The sequence below is a fragment of the Phoenix dactylifera genome, chromosome 12 (genome assembly GCF_009389715.1).
Source record: "Phoenix dactylifera cultivar Barhee BC4 chromosome 12, palm_55x_up_171113_PBpolish2nd_filt_p, whole genome shotgun sequence".
Taxonomy (NCBI): Eukaryota; Viridiplantae; Streptophyta; class Magnoliopsida; order Arecales; family Arecaceae; genus Phoenix; species Phoenix dactylifera.
This window is the reverse complement of record NC_052403.1, coordinates 7,958,539-7,974,353: the sequence shown is the minus strand read 5'-3', so window position 1 is coordinate 7,974,353 and position 15,815 is coordinate 7,958,539. Positions and strand designations below refer to the sequence as shown.

Here is a 15,815-nt window from a genome sequence, read left to right as displayed (position 1 = left end):
GTGCTCGAAGACAATTCAGCCACAGTGATCGGCTAGATCTAGAAAGCACGGGTAGCATGAGTGGGTGCCACCGCTTGGTCCGAGACATTCGGGCCATGACATGTGGTGACATTATCTTTCAGGTCAAGCATATTTATAGAGAAGCTAATGAAGCTGCAGATTGGATGACCTCATATGTAGCTGGCCACTCCGGAGGGGCCTTATAGGTTGGAGAGAGGAAGATGCCTAAAACACTCCGGGCTCGTTTGGTTCACGGGAAGCATTTTCCCTCCTAGAAATATGATTCCTGGAAAACAAATTTTCAGGAAGAGGATGCCTAGGAAAGTACTTTTGACATGTTTGATTGACTATGGAAAAGTGACAAATTTTCAAAGTGCTTAAGTTTGGTTGGCTATCCACTTTCTTGAGAAAGTTATGTATAATTCCTATTATACCCTTAATAAAAATTAAGTCTTTAATGCCACTTTAATGCTTCTTTAATGCTGAAGGGTCTTTTTGGAAAAAAGTAAAAATAGAGTGATTTCCACATCATGGGAAAGTAACTTTTCAGAATCATATTCCCATGGGAATACAACTTTCCCGTCTCTCTCCTTTGAAAACTCCAACCAAACAAGAGGCATTTTATTACTTCCCGTTGACCATACTTTTCCCCATTCTTTTCCCGCGAAGCAAATGAGCCCTCCGAGACTTGCTGTTTTGGCCATGGCAAGCGGTGACGTTGTCTTTCAGGTCAAGTGTATTTATAGAGAGATTAATAGAACTGTGGATTGGATTGACTCGTATATGACTGACCATTCTGGAGGAGCCCTATGGATTGAGAAGCGGTGCCAAAAGCATTCCGATATTTATTTATTTATTTTTTTCTTGAATGTATCCCTATTAAAATTATATGAATTATTCACGGCAGTAAAAAAATAAAAATCAGCTGTCCTAACAATAATGCACAATCACACAAAAGGGATAAGAAATCATTCAAGCAGTGCATTACGAAAGGGTGGATGAACAGGGGCAAAAGCAAAGCAAATAATTGAAACACATGGATACAAAAAAAAAGACATTGTCTTGAGCTCGGATTCGGGGAGGACCAGAGATCTTAGTAAGACTTTCTGCTCCACAGTTCCTGGAAGGCGGTGCAGAGTTACCGGGTGTACGGCGGACCACTGCGAGCTCTGCCAGCCACCTTTCTTGACCCTTGTCTATCCTCACGATCACGTTGAGCTAAAATGCTCCAACCGGTGAATCTATCTCTCCCTCTTTCCCGCCGCACAATCTCTCTCTCCACGTTTCCGATGAACTCACCGCGAATTTTGTCTGCTCTGATCGTCCAATAAGGACACTAGGGTTTGGAGTAGGATTCGGTCGGCGAAAGAGGACTTTTTTCTGATTTGTTTTTTTTTTGGGGGGGTTTCTGAGGTGAATGCTGGACCTAGAAATGCTCGATTACTCGAATCTCTTTTCTTGGTAGAGTTTCTTCTTTGTGGCTCTTCCGCGGTCTTCTATGGAGATTTCAGGGCCCATCACTGCCGGACAGGTGCGTGAATCCGAAGAAAATTGGTACCGTTTTGCTCGAAATCTTTCTTTTCCCCGAAAAATTTGAACTTTTGATTTTTTTTTGTTGTTGTTGTTGTTTATGTTTCTGAGGCAAAACAGGGAAAACTGTTGGTATTTATGTTCTTAATCTTTTGCTGCTTAAGAAATAGATAGATATATATGTTATATTTCCTGTTCTTGAAGCAGTGAGAGTGATAGTTTGCTGAAGATGGTTCAGTTTCATATGATTGATGGTTGAGGCATTGGCTAATATAATTTGGGTGTGTATTCGTGGCAGGTGTCGCTGCTTCTCGGATTCATCCCGATGTTTGTGGCATGGGTGTATTCAGAGCTGCTGGAGTACTGGAAGAACTCGAGTTCTTCAAAACTGTGAGTTATATATAATCTAGATGTTGCATTCGCCTTATGCTAGCTGTATAGCCTAGTTCTTTGTGTTTTGAAATTTTCAATTCCGTTGCGGTTAAGTATTTTTCTTGATATAATTGATTGTGGAATCATTTATGCCTGGAATTTGTGAGTGAGAATCATTTTTCATGGTTAAAACAGAATTGGTGGTCTGTTGGTAATATTTAGCTTAGCAAGAGCAAAAGCATGATCTGAGAGTTCTTTTGGCATGAAAATTTCAACGTTTGGTCCAATCAAAGCTTGGTGCTTTTGCATGCTAGCACAGGCTATCGGAAAAGGGTGGCATTTTGGGGTCCCATTTTCTTGGGGTTATCTTCATGCAGCCCCATGAGGCTTATGTCTGTCAGAGCTTGCGATGATTTGCAACATTGTGCTTAATGCTATAGTGGATTTTGGAATATAACCGTATGTATGGTTTAAGATATTTATATCTAACTGTTTCCCTTAAATTCTAGACATGAACCAAATCCCTTCTTCGATTTGTAGTGGCAGGATTTCTGATGCCGATTTGGTTGGATTGGACGTCAGCCCGCTCAGTGAAGAAGCTGAAGTTCAGTTATTAGAAGGTCTCTCAGCATCTTCTTCAAAACCTCGCAAAGCAATTTCAGGCCTTGTCAGGTTTTATAAGTTTAATGTACTTGACATCTTAGCATGTAAATTTTTTGGTGTTCATTTTGGCCTGACTGAGTAGCTTTTTTTTTATTTGTCGAGCTGCTCAGATTTTTTTGGATGGACAAAGATTTCTTGCTAGAGAACCGTTTGACATTACGAGCCATGTAAGTGAAACTGCTGTAACTTTTGGACTCAGAATAACTTCTTAGTAGGAACAGTGTGTTAACGGATTTGAGCCGGTAACTTTCAGATCAGAATTTGGAGCTTTCTTGGCTTACTTTTACATATGCGATCGTACAAATCTCCTTGGAGAATCAACAAAGGTGCTTTCTTATCCCTCACAAAGGAAGCTATATGCTTCAATCAACTAAATTTAAAAAAAGTTGACATGAGGTGTACTTTGGCAGGAATTATAAACTTGCTTTTCTTCATATTCAAAATTTAAATTCTCATAAAAGGAAATATCAAAGGGATCTGAGCATGAACCCAATGCTGGAAATTTCTAACTCATCCTAAACTCTTGACCTTTTTTATTCATTATACATGTTTAAATCAGAATGTTGCTCGTATACTGTATCTTTCAGAATCTCTAGTAAAACAGTAGTAGTCAAGAAAAGAAGTCGCATATATCCTAACATGCATGCACCAATGAATGTGCAACTCTCTTAGGCTTCACTGTGGTATGTTAAACTCACGAAGCAATTGTTAGAATATTAACAAAGTATTAAGTGTCTTAAAAGGTTAGCAGGGTTTCATTTTTCCTGAGGAAGGGTTAGCGTGGATAAGAAGAATTCTTTTGGGTGGATAACGGTCATGGCCAAATTGAAGTAGAATGATATCTCAAATTATGAAAGACCAAATGTCAAGATATGAGCAAGTTACTTTCTTTGCTTAGTTAAGGTGATTATGGATCACAACAATATACAAGAGGTCCCATGACTTTATTTTTAAGCACTAGCTTAGAGTCAAAACTTATTCTTAGACAAAGCCAACCAACAAAGCTAATGAACTTATACCATTTATTTGTATTTTTTTTTCAGGAAATTCTATTCAATGATAAAAAGGAAACACATAGGTCTCGCTAAAAGAGATGAAAATTAAAAGAGACATCGATTTTCCACTCAATTAAATTAGATTCTAATCAAATTAAACAAAAAAAATCTTTGTAATGAACTAATCAAATGACCCGGATAGCCCTTGTCCTGTCAGAACCAACATTGTTAAAAAAAAACTTATATTGGTAATTACCTAAAAAAATTGCCGGCAACATACTAACTCAAAAATGACATATTGTAAGACCAAAATAGCAATCACTCTTAATCAATTTCCTTATTACGAGCATTAAGATAATTAGTAGTAGCATGCTTGAAGATTAGTCATTTCTCTACTTTTGTATTTCATTTTTATGCATCTTTAATATTTAGATAGTCACTCCATTTAGGAGCATGGATCATGGATATTTTATGGAACTAACAGAATTATCCCCGAATCTTAGTAAAGTTGGCATTTTTCTAGTTGTAGCTATATTTTGTACTCATTTTCATTCTAGACAACAAGGGTGTCTAATCTGACCACTGTTTTCTATTTGCAGAATTACAACAGGGATATTTTCCTGTTTCTCTACTTTCTTCTCATCATTGTTGCAGCAATGACTTCTCTTAAGGTCCACCATGATAAATCACCAGTCTCAGGAAAATCCATACAGTATCTCAATAGGCATCAGACTGAGGAATGGAAGGGGTGGATGCAGGTTTGTAATTACAGTTATGATTTTTCTCTTCAAGGTCAATCTCATTTAATACTATGTGGGTCCTTTTTTCCCTTCAGTTTAACGTCTGATATCTCAAATATGAATTAGTTTATTTTGCCAGATCTGACCCAGATGGTCATTAATATACCTCTTTGTCTTGTTTTCTTGTACATCGAGTTCGTCATATATACCACTGAAGTCAATCACATGAAATGTCATTAGACCTAGTTTCTGGTTCTCTTCTCATCTTGTTCTCTTAACTGATACTTGTGTTTGGTCACAAAACCCCAAACATGTTTTGAATTGTGGGAGACCCAGCTGCTCCATGCATTCTTTACAACAGATAGTTGTAATCAAAGTGTTCGAATTTGCATATAGGGTTTTAAGAACTAGTCTTCAAAAGCAAATGTTTCTAGGGATGTGGAAATATCAGATCAACCTGGCCAGAGCTAGACATCTGGACCCAAACCTTGATCTTGACTCAAGATTGAATTTGAATGCTCCGATTATTATAATTATTAATTGTTGTTGTTGTTATGGTGCCCGGTGGTGGTGGTGGTGGTGCTGCTATCATTCTGAAAGGTACAAGTCATTTGGTTAATACCCTATTAATACAGATCTAACCTGACCCTTGTAACTTTAAAATTGGATCTATCTTATCTGTGCCAGTTAGCGAGTAAGATGTGTCTAGGTCAATCCAGACTAGATGCTTAACTTGTTTGGGAGACTGGTTGAAGGAGGGAATTCCTTCTGATGCATTTAGTCGTCAACTGTTTTCTTGAAAGTGACGAACTTGTAGTATGGAGGTCCTCTGGTGGTAGTTGCAGTCCAGTGCTGTTAATGTGATATTTTTGCTTGGCATGACAAGTCTTGGCATGGAACCATGATCGCCTATCTATAGATGTAGAGATGTGCTTAATAAGAAGTTGCTGTTGATTGAGCTATTAATTCCTTTTTTTGAAGAAAACCCCCAGTAGTTTCTCTTCATGTGCATATTTCTTCTCAAGGAATCTGTCGAGATTTTTTTATCTCACACTAGATGATCTTTATCCTGGACTGTACGTGTTCTCCTTCAGGCATTGTTTATTTTTTTCCCACACCTATTATTGTGATTTATCAAAATGCTTCACTTCTTTGAAGCTTTTCTTATGGTGGTTTATAATATGCTGAAGTCCAATATATTGCCAGTAGAAGTGCATCTTGATTTCCTTCTCAATGTCCAGGTACTGTTTCTGATGTATCACTACTTTGAAGCAAAAGAAATTTATAATGCAATTCGTGTTTTTATTGCTGCCTATGTGTGGATGACTGGCTTCGGGAACTTCTCTTATTACTATGTCCGGAAGGATTTCAGCCTTGCACGGTTTGCTCAGGTGATTTCTGTTCGTTTGTAAGTAATTCTCTTTATTTAATAGTAACAACCACATTTGAAAATAAGCTGACAACTCTTGTCATATGTAACAGATGATGTGGCGTCTTAATTTCTTCGTGGCATTTTGCTGCATTATCCTTGATAACCATTACATGCTTTATTACATTTGCCCCATGCATACCTTTTTCACTCTAATGGTTTATGGTACACTTGGACTTTTAAACAAATATAATGAGCATGGGTCAGTTATCGCAGTCAAAATCACAGCCTGCTTTCTTGTTATTATTCTGGTATGGGAGGTTCCTGGTGTGTTTGATATTGCGTGGAGCCCATTTGCATTCCTTCTATGTCAGTATCTCTCTGAAGCTATTCCCTATTGTCTGTTGCTTCTTTTGATTCTTTCGAAAGATGCATGTATAACTGAACCCTCTGATGGAATACAGCTTACCAAGACCCAGATCCTTCAAGAACACAATACCCACCCATGCATGAATGGCAATTCCGTTCAGGCCTCGATCGCTATATATGGATTGTGGGAATGATATATGCCTACTATCATCCAACAGTAAGTTTTGGTCCTTTTGGAGTCATTTACATGTTGCGATTTAGAGACATACGCATCTATTATTTTGCATCAGTACTCAAGGTGTTACTTTGTCAAAAGAGTTATATGCTTGATGGTTCTTGCTGCATGTTTGCTGGCAAAGAGCTGAATCCAAGTATCTGCAGCAAAGCTTCAATAATATTTATAGATTTCTTTCTGACATAGGTCGAAAGGTGGATGGAGAAACTGGAAGAAACTGAAGCAAAGCTGAGAATAACAATCAAAGCAGCGATAGCAACAATTTGCCTAATAGTACTTACAAAACTGAATTCATTGCTTCTCTCTCTCTCTCCTTTTTGTCTTTCACATCTCATGGATGCCTTTCTACCTCTTTCCAAGATTGGTTACTTCTGGTATGAGTATGTTTACAAGCTGGACAAGTATACCTATAATGCATACCACCCTTACACGTCATGGATCCCAATAACGTATTCTTCTTCCCAATGTCTTTCCAATTACCAATCGTTCACTCCATGCTAGATGCTGATACATTTTATCCCTCTTCATTCGTGGAAATCAGTGTGTACATTTGCTTGCGGAACATCACTCAGCAATTCCGAGGCTATACCCTTACGCTCTTTGGGTAAGTGACTTCTAGTTTACCCCAATGAATTGAAGTTCCATTTACTATTTCACTTTAGTTTTCTGGGTTAAATTTTCTGATTTAAGTTCTTTACCACATGATCAGATGGCTTGGAAAGATAACATTGGAGACTTATATATCTCAGTTTCATATCTGGCTGAGGTATTTTGTTGTAAATTTAGAAAAGCTTTCTTATTTCCCTTGAGAAGGTATTTGAGTCCTGTCTGTATCAACTTGCAGATCAAAAGGGCCTGATGAACAGCCTCGAATGCTGCTGTCTCTTATTCCCAGTTATCCAATGCTCAATTTCATGCTCACCACTGCCATATATATCACAGTCCGTAGATATTGCATGTGCTATGATATATAGTTTCATAGGGAAAAATGGGGAGAATCAACCTGATTTCTTTCCTATTGCATTATCCAGGTTGCACATAGAATATTTGAATTAACGAACAACCTGAAGATCGTGTTTCTACCGAGCAGGAACAACAAGCGCCTCACATATAACCTAGCTGCAGGAGTTATCATATCAATAACCTTGTATGCTTTGTCCTTGGTGCTACTCAACCTTCCAAAGATGCTGGTATGCATGCGCTAAAAACTGAAGTGCAAATAGACTACATAACATTTGATTGCAGCAGAACCCAAAGCTCCCAAATTAATATTTCATGATGAGTTATATGATCTTGCTATCTGTCTACTTGCATGCAGGCATAAGATGTCTGTGTTTGGGTTACCCATTGGAAGTAACAAATCCTGAATGGTCAATTAAATGTTGATAATGCTTATTGTTACATACAGGATCTATGATCGTTTTGTGCGGAATATGATCTCCAACTGAGGTGTCTGTGGAGCAGCCTCCAAGCTTCTTCCTCCATAGGAAGGCTAGGTGCTGATGTACTTCTGTATCTCATATGTTGTGATGTAATAAGTGAAAATCAGTATAAATACTGTGTTTGTACTTCAAATATCCTTATTGTATAAAGCATAGCAGCAGGAATTGTTCTATTCTGTAAAAGTGGGTATCATATCATCATGAGACCTAGAAAGCAATAAGTGGATGTCCATGTACCAACATCAGAACTCTAAGAATGCATAATCTCTGCTGCAGGGGTCATAAGAATCTCAGAGCATAAGTTGGTAGCTTGGAGTAATGGTTGAATGACAGATTCTTACAAAAGATGGTTGCTGAGAGGCCTTTTTGTCTGTTATGTTGGCTTAGCTCTGATCCAACTGAAGGATGCATCTTTACTGTCCTTTCCCCTCTCCGTTGTGCAGCCCATTGAGATAAAAGACAATCACGAAAACATGATTAAATACCCTGCTACGACATGCCTAACAACCTGGAAATTCAGAAGTTGAACCATTGCGAAGGTCAGGGGCGGCCCAAAACATTTGGAGGCCTAAGGCGAACTCACAAAAAGAGGCCTTTTTTTTTTAAATAATGAAATTTTTTTAATAAGTATAAAATACTTTAAAATTGGACCTTTTTCCACTAGTAAGTCTCTCAACTTTGTATCAATATTTTTCCATTGAGCAGGATCATATAAATTTGTAAGAATAGAACTAGTTTCACAATATTTTTTCTTATTTATCCTATCTCCATCCGATTCTTCATTGTGCTCTTCACTAGATATTGTTTCAGTAGATGTTTGAATACTACTATGAATTTGGTTGTTAATTTTATTTTGTTTCGTTCTTTGTATGTCATTTTCTAACTCTATTTCGGGTGCATGCTCTGTTGTTAATTCTTGAGTTGAATTTGATGTGGTTTTTTTTTTGTTTGTGACAACAAATCTATCTAGAGCTCCTTTTTGAGATTGAATGAGTTTATCAATTTTTCTTTTCTTTTTGAGTTTTTCATACCCACATTCATATTTTTTATTAGACATTTTCATCTAAAAAGAATATTATCAAATAAAACAATTAAAAAAACACCACAAACAAATTAAGATATAAAAAAGTTGAAAATGATAAAATTTGATTGTGTCAAAAAAAACAAACTCAGGTCCCGACAAGTAGTGCCGAACTTGACGGGGAGAAGAGGCCGAATAGTGCCGAACTTGACGGAGAGAACTGAGAAGAGGCCGAACCGCCGAAATCACAACCAACCTACAATTAGACAAAAAAAATAATTGTAGTGTCTCTAACTTGAATAAATCAAAATTAATTGGATCCAAAAATTAATCAGTTAGCTATATATTCTCTTGACTTTTTTCATTATTGTATAACATTAAATGTAATAAGCCAATAACAACAATATGGCATATGAAAGAAACCCTATTTATATATAATTGTTCGGTAATCACATATTCACAGAACTATTAGAAAATAAAACAACAATCAACAAATACTTTCATGAAATAATTAGTGAATAGTGAATAGTGAATAGTGATTAGTCAATATAAAATATTAAAACTCACCCTTAGCCTAAGCCTGGGATTTGATTTTGGCTGCCTTTGCCCTTTGGGATTTGGGATTTGGGAATAGCCGAGCTGCCGAATGATGCTCCACTCTGAGTGGAGGACGGGAGTCGGGAGGAGCCGACGAGGCGACGAGGCCGGAGCGGCGGAGCCCGGAGGGTCGGAGGTCGGAGGAGCCGGAGGAGCTGGAGGCCGGAGCCGAGGAGCCGGAGGCCGGAGCCTGGAGGCCCGGAGCCGAGGAGCCGGAGCCCGGAGGAGCCGAGGACGGCGAGCAGAGCTGGAGAGGAGATCCGGACTCCGGAGTCCGAAGCAGGGGCGGTCGAGGCGTCGAGCCTCAAGCCGTCGACGGTCGAGCCTCCCGGCTGCCGGTAGAGAAGGAAACTAGGGATTAGGGAAGGGCCGAACTGCCGAAGAACTGAAGTAAAGAAGCACTGAGGCCTGAGAGGAGATCGGGAGAGCCGGAGAGGAGAACGGAAGTCGGAAGGTACGCGCTGTTTTTTTTTTGTGCTTTGAAGGGTTCTGCGGCTTCTGGCTTCTGCCGACTGCTTTGAGAGGAGAACGGAAGGTACGTCGTACGCCCCGGCACCCCGCCCCGCTCTACCTGTCTCAGGCCCCTAACGGATCATAGGCTCGTAGCCTGTCTCAGGCTCTCAGGAGGCAGCAGCATAGGCATAGCCGTCGGCCCGCGCCCGTCGCCTCGTCGGGAAGATGGGGACTGTAGCAGGCCGCCGTCGCCCGTCAACCCTGCAGCCAGCTTTCGGATGTGACTCAAAAAAAAAAAAAAAAAGACTCTTCACGAGTCGGGCGGGGGGCCTTCCATGAGCCGGGGGCCTTAGGCGACCGCCTCGGTCGCCTAAGGCTCGAGCCGGCACTGGCGAAGGTGCAAACAAAGTTAAATGCTAAATGGTAGTGCAGTGATTTTCCAGGGTATCGAAAACCATCCGTGCTAAGGTAGAAAGCTGACCGGCAACCAACGATAACAGAAAAATGAGCATCCTTGGACAATATTGCTCGAGACTGAAGCAACCAAGCAGAGATTATTGCAAGTTTGCAACCATTAAGTAGAGATTATCACACTAATGTTTGCAGAAATCATGGACAAGCACACCCTGGTTGTGAATCTAAACCAAAAGTTCTATATTTGATGTCATTCGCAATGTTATAATGCAACAGTCAGTCAAAATGCAAGCTGACCTAAAGCTTGGGGTAAGCAGGACACAGACAACAAAGTAGAGAATGACAAATTATGAAAAGCACCAATATCAAACCAAAATGATTCAGATTCAGATCCAGAAAAAATCCATATATATTTAACACAACTCATCCATATCATAAAGCTAACTGCCTCGACAAATTTAATTTAGATAAAAGTTCAAACACCAGAAATAAACAATAGAGGCAGGGTAATTAGGAGAGGGTTGTTCCAAAGTTAATACAAAACACCAAGGGACAGAGACAAGGTCCCAAATGAGAGATTTTCTGACCTCCTTTCAGCAGTCAGTTTCTGCAACCCCCGAGTGGCATTATAATTTATGCAGAAGAAATAAATCTTCCGTTTAAGCACAAGAAAACACAAAATAATAGGCTCTGCCTTGAACCCAAGTACATGCAGCACCATATCCTCCGGTGCAACTTAGGGAAGCAGCATTCAGGAAAAGTTTGGCACTTCAAGATAAACCTGGAGAGAAATCACGAGCATGTTAAAAACACCGATTGAAAACCATTTTTAGGCTCAACATTAGCTCCATCAGAAAGAAAAAAAATGCTCTTGTATTTTTCACTGGGAACAGCATGCAACTACTTAAAAGGACATTGAAGGCACCAATCACACGGTGATGAACTAAGATGTTTGTGCAACCATTCTTGTCAAACACACCATCGCACTAGCAAAATCAATCTACAAGGCTCTGTTTCTGGCTTTGCTCTCGCCCTTCTCTTTCTCACGCTTTTTGTACAGCCTTTCTAAACTCGTTTTGCCTCACAGGAAGGAAAATTGCTGAGATCATGATAGTGTGGAGCAATGCCGATTAACCTGCATGTAGAACAGTTAATGCATTCCAAATTATTGAACAGGTGGCAATTTAGGTAAGAAATAATGCATGAAAGAATACAGAAAATTTTCCCACGACAACAACTCGTTTTTAACCGGCCAATCAGAACATAATACGGAGAATTACCAAATTTACATTGCTGATTTTTTTAAAAAAATGTAAAAATAACACAAATAAAACATCATAAAGACAGGCATGACATCAAGAAGCAACCTGCATGACATTTCAAGCCACCAAGAATCACTTTTTTACTCTTTTTGGTTTGCAATTATCCTTCCCTGGAGATAAATAGAATGAGACTTAATTAAACATCTGATTTTTATGCAGCCACGTACGGGTCCAACCAGAGCTGGAATCAACCTGAACCCAACCAGCCCAACATGCTTGTTCGGCTGGCCAGGCTGAGATTTTGTAAACTTGGGTTGGGTTTGCGCTAAAAATCCCTACCCAAGTTGAGGCTAGTTAGAATGGAGAATAAACCTCAATATGTCCTTAAACCCAAAGTTGAGGCCAGTTAGAATAGAGAATAAACCTCAATATGTCCTTAAACCCAACCAAAACCTAGCCTAACAAAATAAACATATATGCTTGTGTATGTTTTTTGCATAAAGTATTTTTTATGTTAAATTTAACTATTTCTTTAGCTTCGCTAAGTTACAGAATTGTATAAGTGCACCTAAATACTATCCCAAACCATGCACTGCTTAAAAAACAAGCCAAAACCTTTACTCAATCTTAAATCAACCCAATTAACAGAATTAATCTAATGTATCCTAGCATAACTCAACATTAACGCATTCCAACCTGAATTTACTTAAGACGGGGTTGGGGCTTGCATTGGATTGGAGGAATCCCAGAATTCAAATCTTATGCTTAGGATCTCAAACCTACTTGTAATCTCCCTGGAAACTCTCATGCACCTTCTTATTAAAAATTTTTTGAGAGACGCGTTTCCTCACCCACACCCAAGTTTGCTCCTGCTGGTAACTAAGATACCTACCAGTAAGATTGCTATGGGTTAGCACTGAATTTGCACTAACCCTCTAACTGACCCAACCTCCCTGAGTTGTAGCCCTACCTGCATAGCATTAATCAGCAAAGTTTGCAGTTGCAATACCTTGCGACCTAAGCTGGTCCCTCAACTTCAGGCAAGAAGCTCCAAAAACTATAGCTCCATATGTCAGCAACTAATCACCCAAAAAATCAATGACCACATTAAACCCTATTTGGAGATTGAAACCCACTGTCAGGAAGATAAGGAGAGATCAGGAGGAGAAAGAATTAAGAAAAACAAGAGATTTGGCCAGCTTGATCGTTCCCCTCTATCGCAATACTAACAGACTGCAAATTCCTCCTTCAAGATGATTTACCTTGTACGAAAAAAATAGTGACATTGAATTCAAGTGTTGCCACTGGAAATTCAAGCCAGCAGTTTGTTGTAGCAGAGATAAGGTTTTTGGGCATCCAAATAGACCCTAAGTTCCCAAGGTAGGGAAATGAAAGAAGATTGATCGATAGATTGATAGCTTGTTCTAGAATGAACAGTTCCAGATTTTAAACTACAAGTTAGCAACCACCATGCGTTCCTTTTTCAAAAATATAGATAAATATTCAAAACATGCCCCAGAAATAAAACAATAACGAATCACATAATATCCATTAACCTCTCAAGCTACCGGTAAGCCAAACATATATAATGGTTCAGAAATTTCATGCAAGTTCAGAACTCTCGGACAATCACGAACAAGTAAGCTTCTTTCTTCACGATTCCAAACATCAGCATCTAATCATGGATTTAATTTATAAAGCCACAGATTTTATTAGAACAACCTACAATGTTGCAAGGAAAAGAAAGGGTAGGGAAAAAAGGATCATTGCTGCTAACGAAAACAAGGCCGGATAAAAGATTCAAAACCTTAACTTCGTTTCCTTTGTTTCTCAAAGAACGAACCTGGGTCGTTTTGCCACTGCCGGTCTCTCCGACGAGGATCAGGGTCTCGTTGGCCTTGAGTGCTTGCAAGAGCTCGTCTTTCTGCTGCCAGATTGGCAGGGTCTTCCTCTTCTCAAGGATTTCGAAGTATCTCTCCGAGCAGGGCCGCCGCTCCACCGGTTGATCCCCGGCGGCTCCACGGGGGTGGCCGCCGCCGGTCCGGGGCGGAGCCATTGACCTCGGCCAGCTTCACCGACACGGCGGACTCGTCCACCACGTCGAAGAGGCTCACCTTCCGCTTCCTCTCCGTCGACATGCCCGACGTCTTCACGGTCCAAGAGAACCAAGAACGGGCCCTGAGGAGGGCTACGAGATGGAGAGAAGCGACGCCGATCGCCGCTCCAATGGGAGGGGGATGAGGACACGTGCTCGAGAGCACGAGGGGTAGGGCTCCGGAACCCGGGAGAAGCTAATTGGTAATTTTATCAGTCGTTTTGTTCGCCCTGGCGTTTGTAGTCCAACGGTTAGGATAATTGCCTTCCAAGCAATAGACCCGGGTTCGACTCCCGGCAAACGCAGATTGTTTTTAGCCATTTATTTAAATCAATAATATCATATATATATATATATATATATATATATATATATATATATATATATATATATATATATACTTCTTTTTTTTTGTTAGTCTATATTTATTATATATAATATATATAATTTTATGAATGGGGAAAACTCCAATCCAAAGGAAAGGGAATGAGGGCAATAGAAAGAGATCAAATTTTTTCAACTCTCCACTTTAGCTAGAATATTCGGAAAGAACTCAAAAATTGTTAGGCGGGTTTCAGAGCTCGAAGCTGTAAAAGAAGATTCGAAATAGTTTGGTGATATCACAAAGAGTATTCTTCAACCTAAATATCATCAATCAGCATAAGGAGAATTCGAAAGCTGCAAAGGTAGAAAATCTAGAGACCAAGAGAGTGGCCTAAAAATTCATATAAAATCCGCCTGGCCATTATGAACTAATCTCCTTGCCTTAGGTAATATCCAATAGCAACTACCCCTTTTGCCGAAATTACGGGGTCACTTTGCTGAGTTCCTTTAACATGGTTCACTCGACGTGCCCTATAGGAGGCGTGCAATCTTCAAGTTCAACAAGAAAGTCGGAAGAACTCAATCAAGGAGGACAAATCATTTAATCTAAGATTTAAGGGTGGAAATCAATCAAAGCCATCTAAAGCTGGCCTTCCTTTTCTCTTTCTGTTTCTTCTTACTCTCTCATGATATCTTCTTTTTTTGATCTAACCTACTTGCACTCCTTATTTAAATACACGATATTGCTTGCCTGCTTCTCACTCGGTAGAGAGAAGATATAAGGAAACAGGGTAATAAACAATGTTTTTGACTCCTTAGATCATCAGGCTGTCCTAATAGACTTAGTCCGGAAACAGATATACTGGCTTTTGTTTGAATGAGCTTTGCTCTTTTGGACGTGGGCATCGTAGTTTGCGAGCAGGAAAAATGACTAATCTTTTGGTGCATCTGGCACGAGATAAAAAAGAGAGTTCCATCTATTGATCAACAACAGATTGACGAAGTTTATGCTCACCAAGAAATGACCTAAAAATAAATCTTAGTCTATTTGATATTTTCCTTTTCCTCGTAATCAAAGATGTTTCTTTTTTTGTTTGTTTGGATCGTCTATCTTCTCCAAACAAAGAAAATCAAAGAACCTAATTGATAGATTAACTAATCCTTGACTGAACCAAACCAATTCAACAACATGCATTTAGTTTGCTTGCCAGGTGGACCTAGAGCAAAGGTATCCACATTTTAGGAATAGCTATGTAAAAAGTTTCCTTATGCATGTAAGCTCAATGCGTATCAAGGCAGGCAAATGCTGATATTGATGGGATTAGTATTAGAGGTGGGGAGATAAAGGATTTCTATCTCATGAAACGTGCCAGATAACCCTTGGTATGTGATTTGGATTCCTGGATTTCCTTTCCCTATGACCACAAGCACTGTCACCACCATCGATAAGTACTGTTAAAATTACCATTTCTTTTTGCTCCTCTTTACATCCTCTCCTTCATCATCTTATTGCTCTCAAATACAATTCGCACTAATGCTCATCTCATATAGAAACCAGGATATTAAAAACATGCTATTATGTTACAATGAATCCACTGAAATCATTATTAACTCTCATAATGACTATACCACCATTACCTGTCTCAAAAAACAACTTTTGAAAATTTTAAAATCAAAATAATCACCAAAATTATGACTGTTATGAATATATTACAATGCAAAAGAACAGATAATAACAAAATAATAATATTATTATATATTTCTTCACTTTTCTTGGATGAAGTAATATCATCTTTTGGACTGTACAATCCCTTTTGAAAAAAAAAAATTGTAATAAGAAGTTTCAATTTTGAAAAAAAAAATATTTTATTCAAAGAAGGTTATACTCTGATGGCTTATGACCACAAGAAATAATAGCCTAGTCATTATTTTTT

The 15,815-nt window shown here is 39.1% G+C and overlaps 1 protein-coding gene, 1 long non-coding RNA gene and 1 other non-coding gene across 10 annotated transcripts; 2 read left to right on the top strand and 1 right to left on the bottom strand.

The window, feature by feature from the left end:
- Nucleotides 1–1,064: 1,064 nt before the first annotated feature.
- LOC103719307 (protein REDUCED WALL ACETYLATION 1-like) lies at nt 1,065–8,008 on the top strand. Of its 7 annotated transcripts, none has more exons than XM_008808493.4 (16): nt 1,066–1,531; nt 1,829–1,920; nt 2,443–2,574; nt 2,676–2,732; nt 2,819–2,891; nt 4,160–4,318; nt 5,542–5,691; nt 5,783–6,038; nt 6,134–6,255; nt 6,460–6,546; nt 6,634–6,722; nt 6,815–6,877; nt 6,983–7,039; nt 7,118–7,214; nt 7,305–7,463; nt 7,592–8,008. In XM_008808493.4, exons 1-16 carry the CDS (start codon nt 1,499–1,501, stop codon nt 7,595–7,597), a joined length of 1,632 nt encoding a protein of 543 aa, XP_008806715.2. In that variant the 5' UTR covers nt 1,066–1,498; the 3' UTR covers nt 7,598–8,008. The 7 variants fall into 7 exon arrangements, 5 of the variants coding, with proteins under 5 accessions (XP_026665135.2, XP_008806715.2, XP_008806713.2 ...); XM_008808492.4 differs by having other exon boundaries at nt 1,067–1,531; nt 7,682–8,008; XR_003387936.2 differs by lacking the exon at nt 7,118–7,214 and having other exon boundaries at nt 7,682–8,008.
- Nucleotides 8,009–8,795: 787 nt separating this feature from the next.
- On the bottom strand, nt 8,796–13,713 carry LOC103719326. 2 transcript variants are annotated; one of them, XR_005514415.1, is made up of 3 exons: nt 13,306–13,713; nt 10,788–11,335; nt 8,796–8,992 (listed from the first exon to the last, which is right to left on the bottom strand). It is a non-coding gene; the product is annotated as an uncharacterized LOC103719326 (long non-coding RNA). The 2 variants fall into 2 exon arrangements; XR_003387934.2 differs by lacking the exon at nt 8,796–8,992 and having other exon boundaries at nt 10,564–11,335; nt 13,306–13,712.
- Nucleotides 13,714–13,790: 77 nt separating this feature from the next.
- On the top strand, nt 13,791–13,862 carry TRNAG-UCC. Its single transcript has one exon. It is a non-coding gene; the product is annotated as a tRNA-Gly (tRNA).
- Nucleotides 13,863–15,815: the final 1,953 nt, after the last annotated feature.

Bases quoted from the DNA above. Each gene is read 5' to 3' on its own strand.
- LOC103719307 (XM_008808491.4), top strand. From the start codon at position 1,499: ATGGAGATTTCAGGGCCCATCACTGCCGGACAG. The intron at 2,575-2,675 runs GTTTTATAAGTT...CGAGCTGCTCAG, and splicing joins GCAATTTCAGGCCTTGTCAG to ATTTTTTTGGATGGACAAAG. The intron at 6,547-6,633 runs GTACTTACAAAA...CCTCTTTCCAAG, and splicing joins TAGCAACAATTTGCCTAATA to ATTGGTTACTTCTGGTATGA.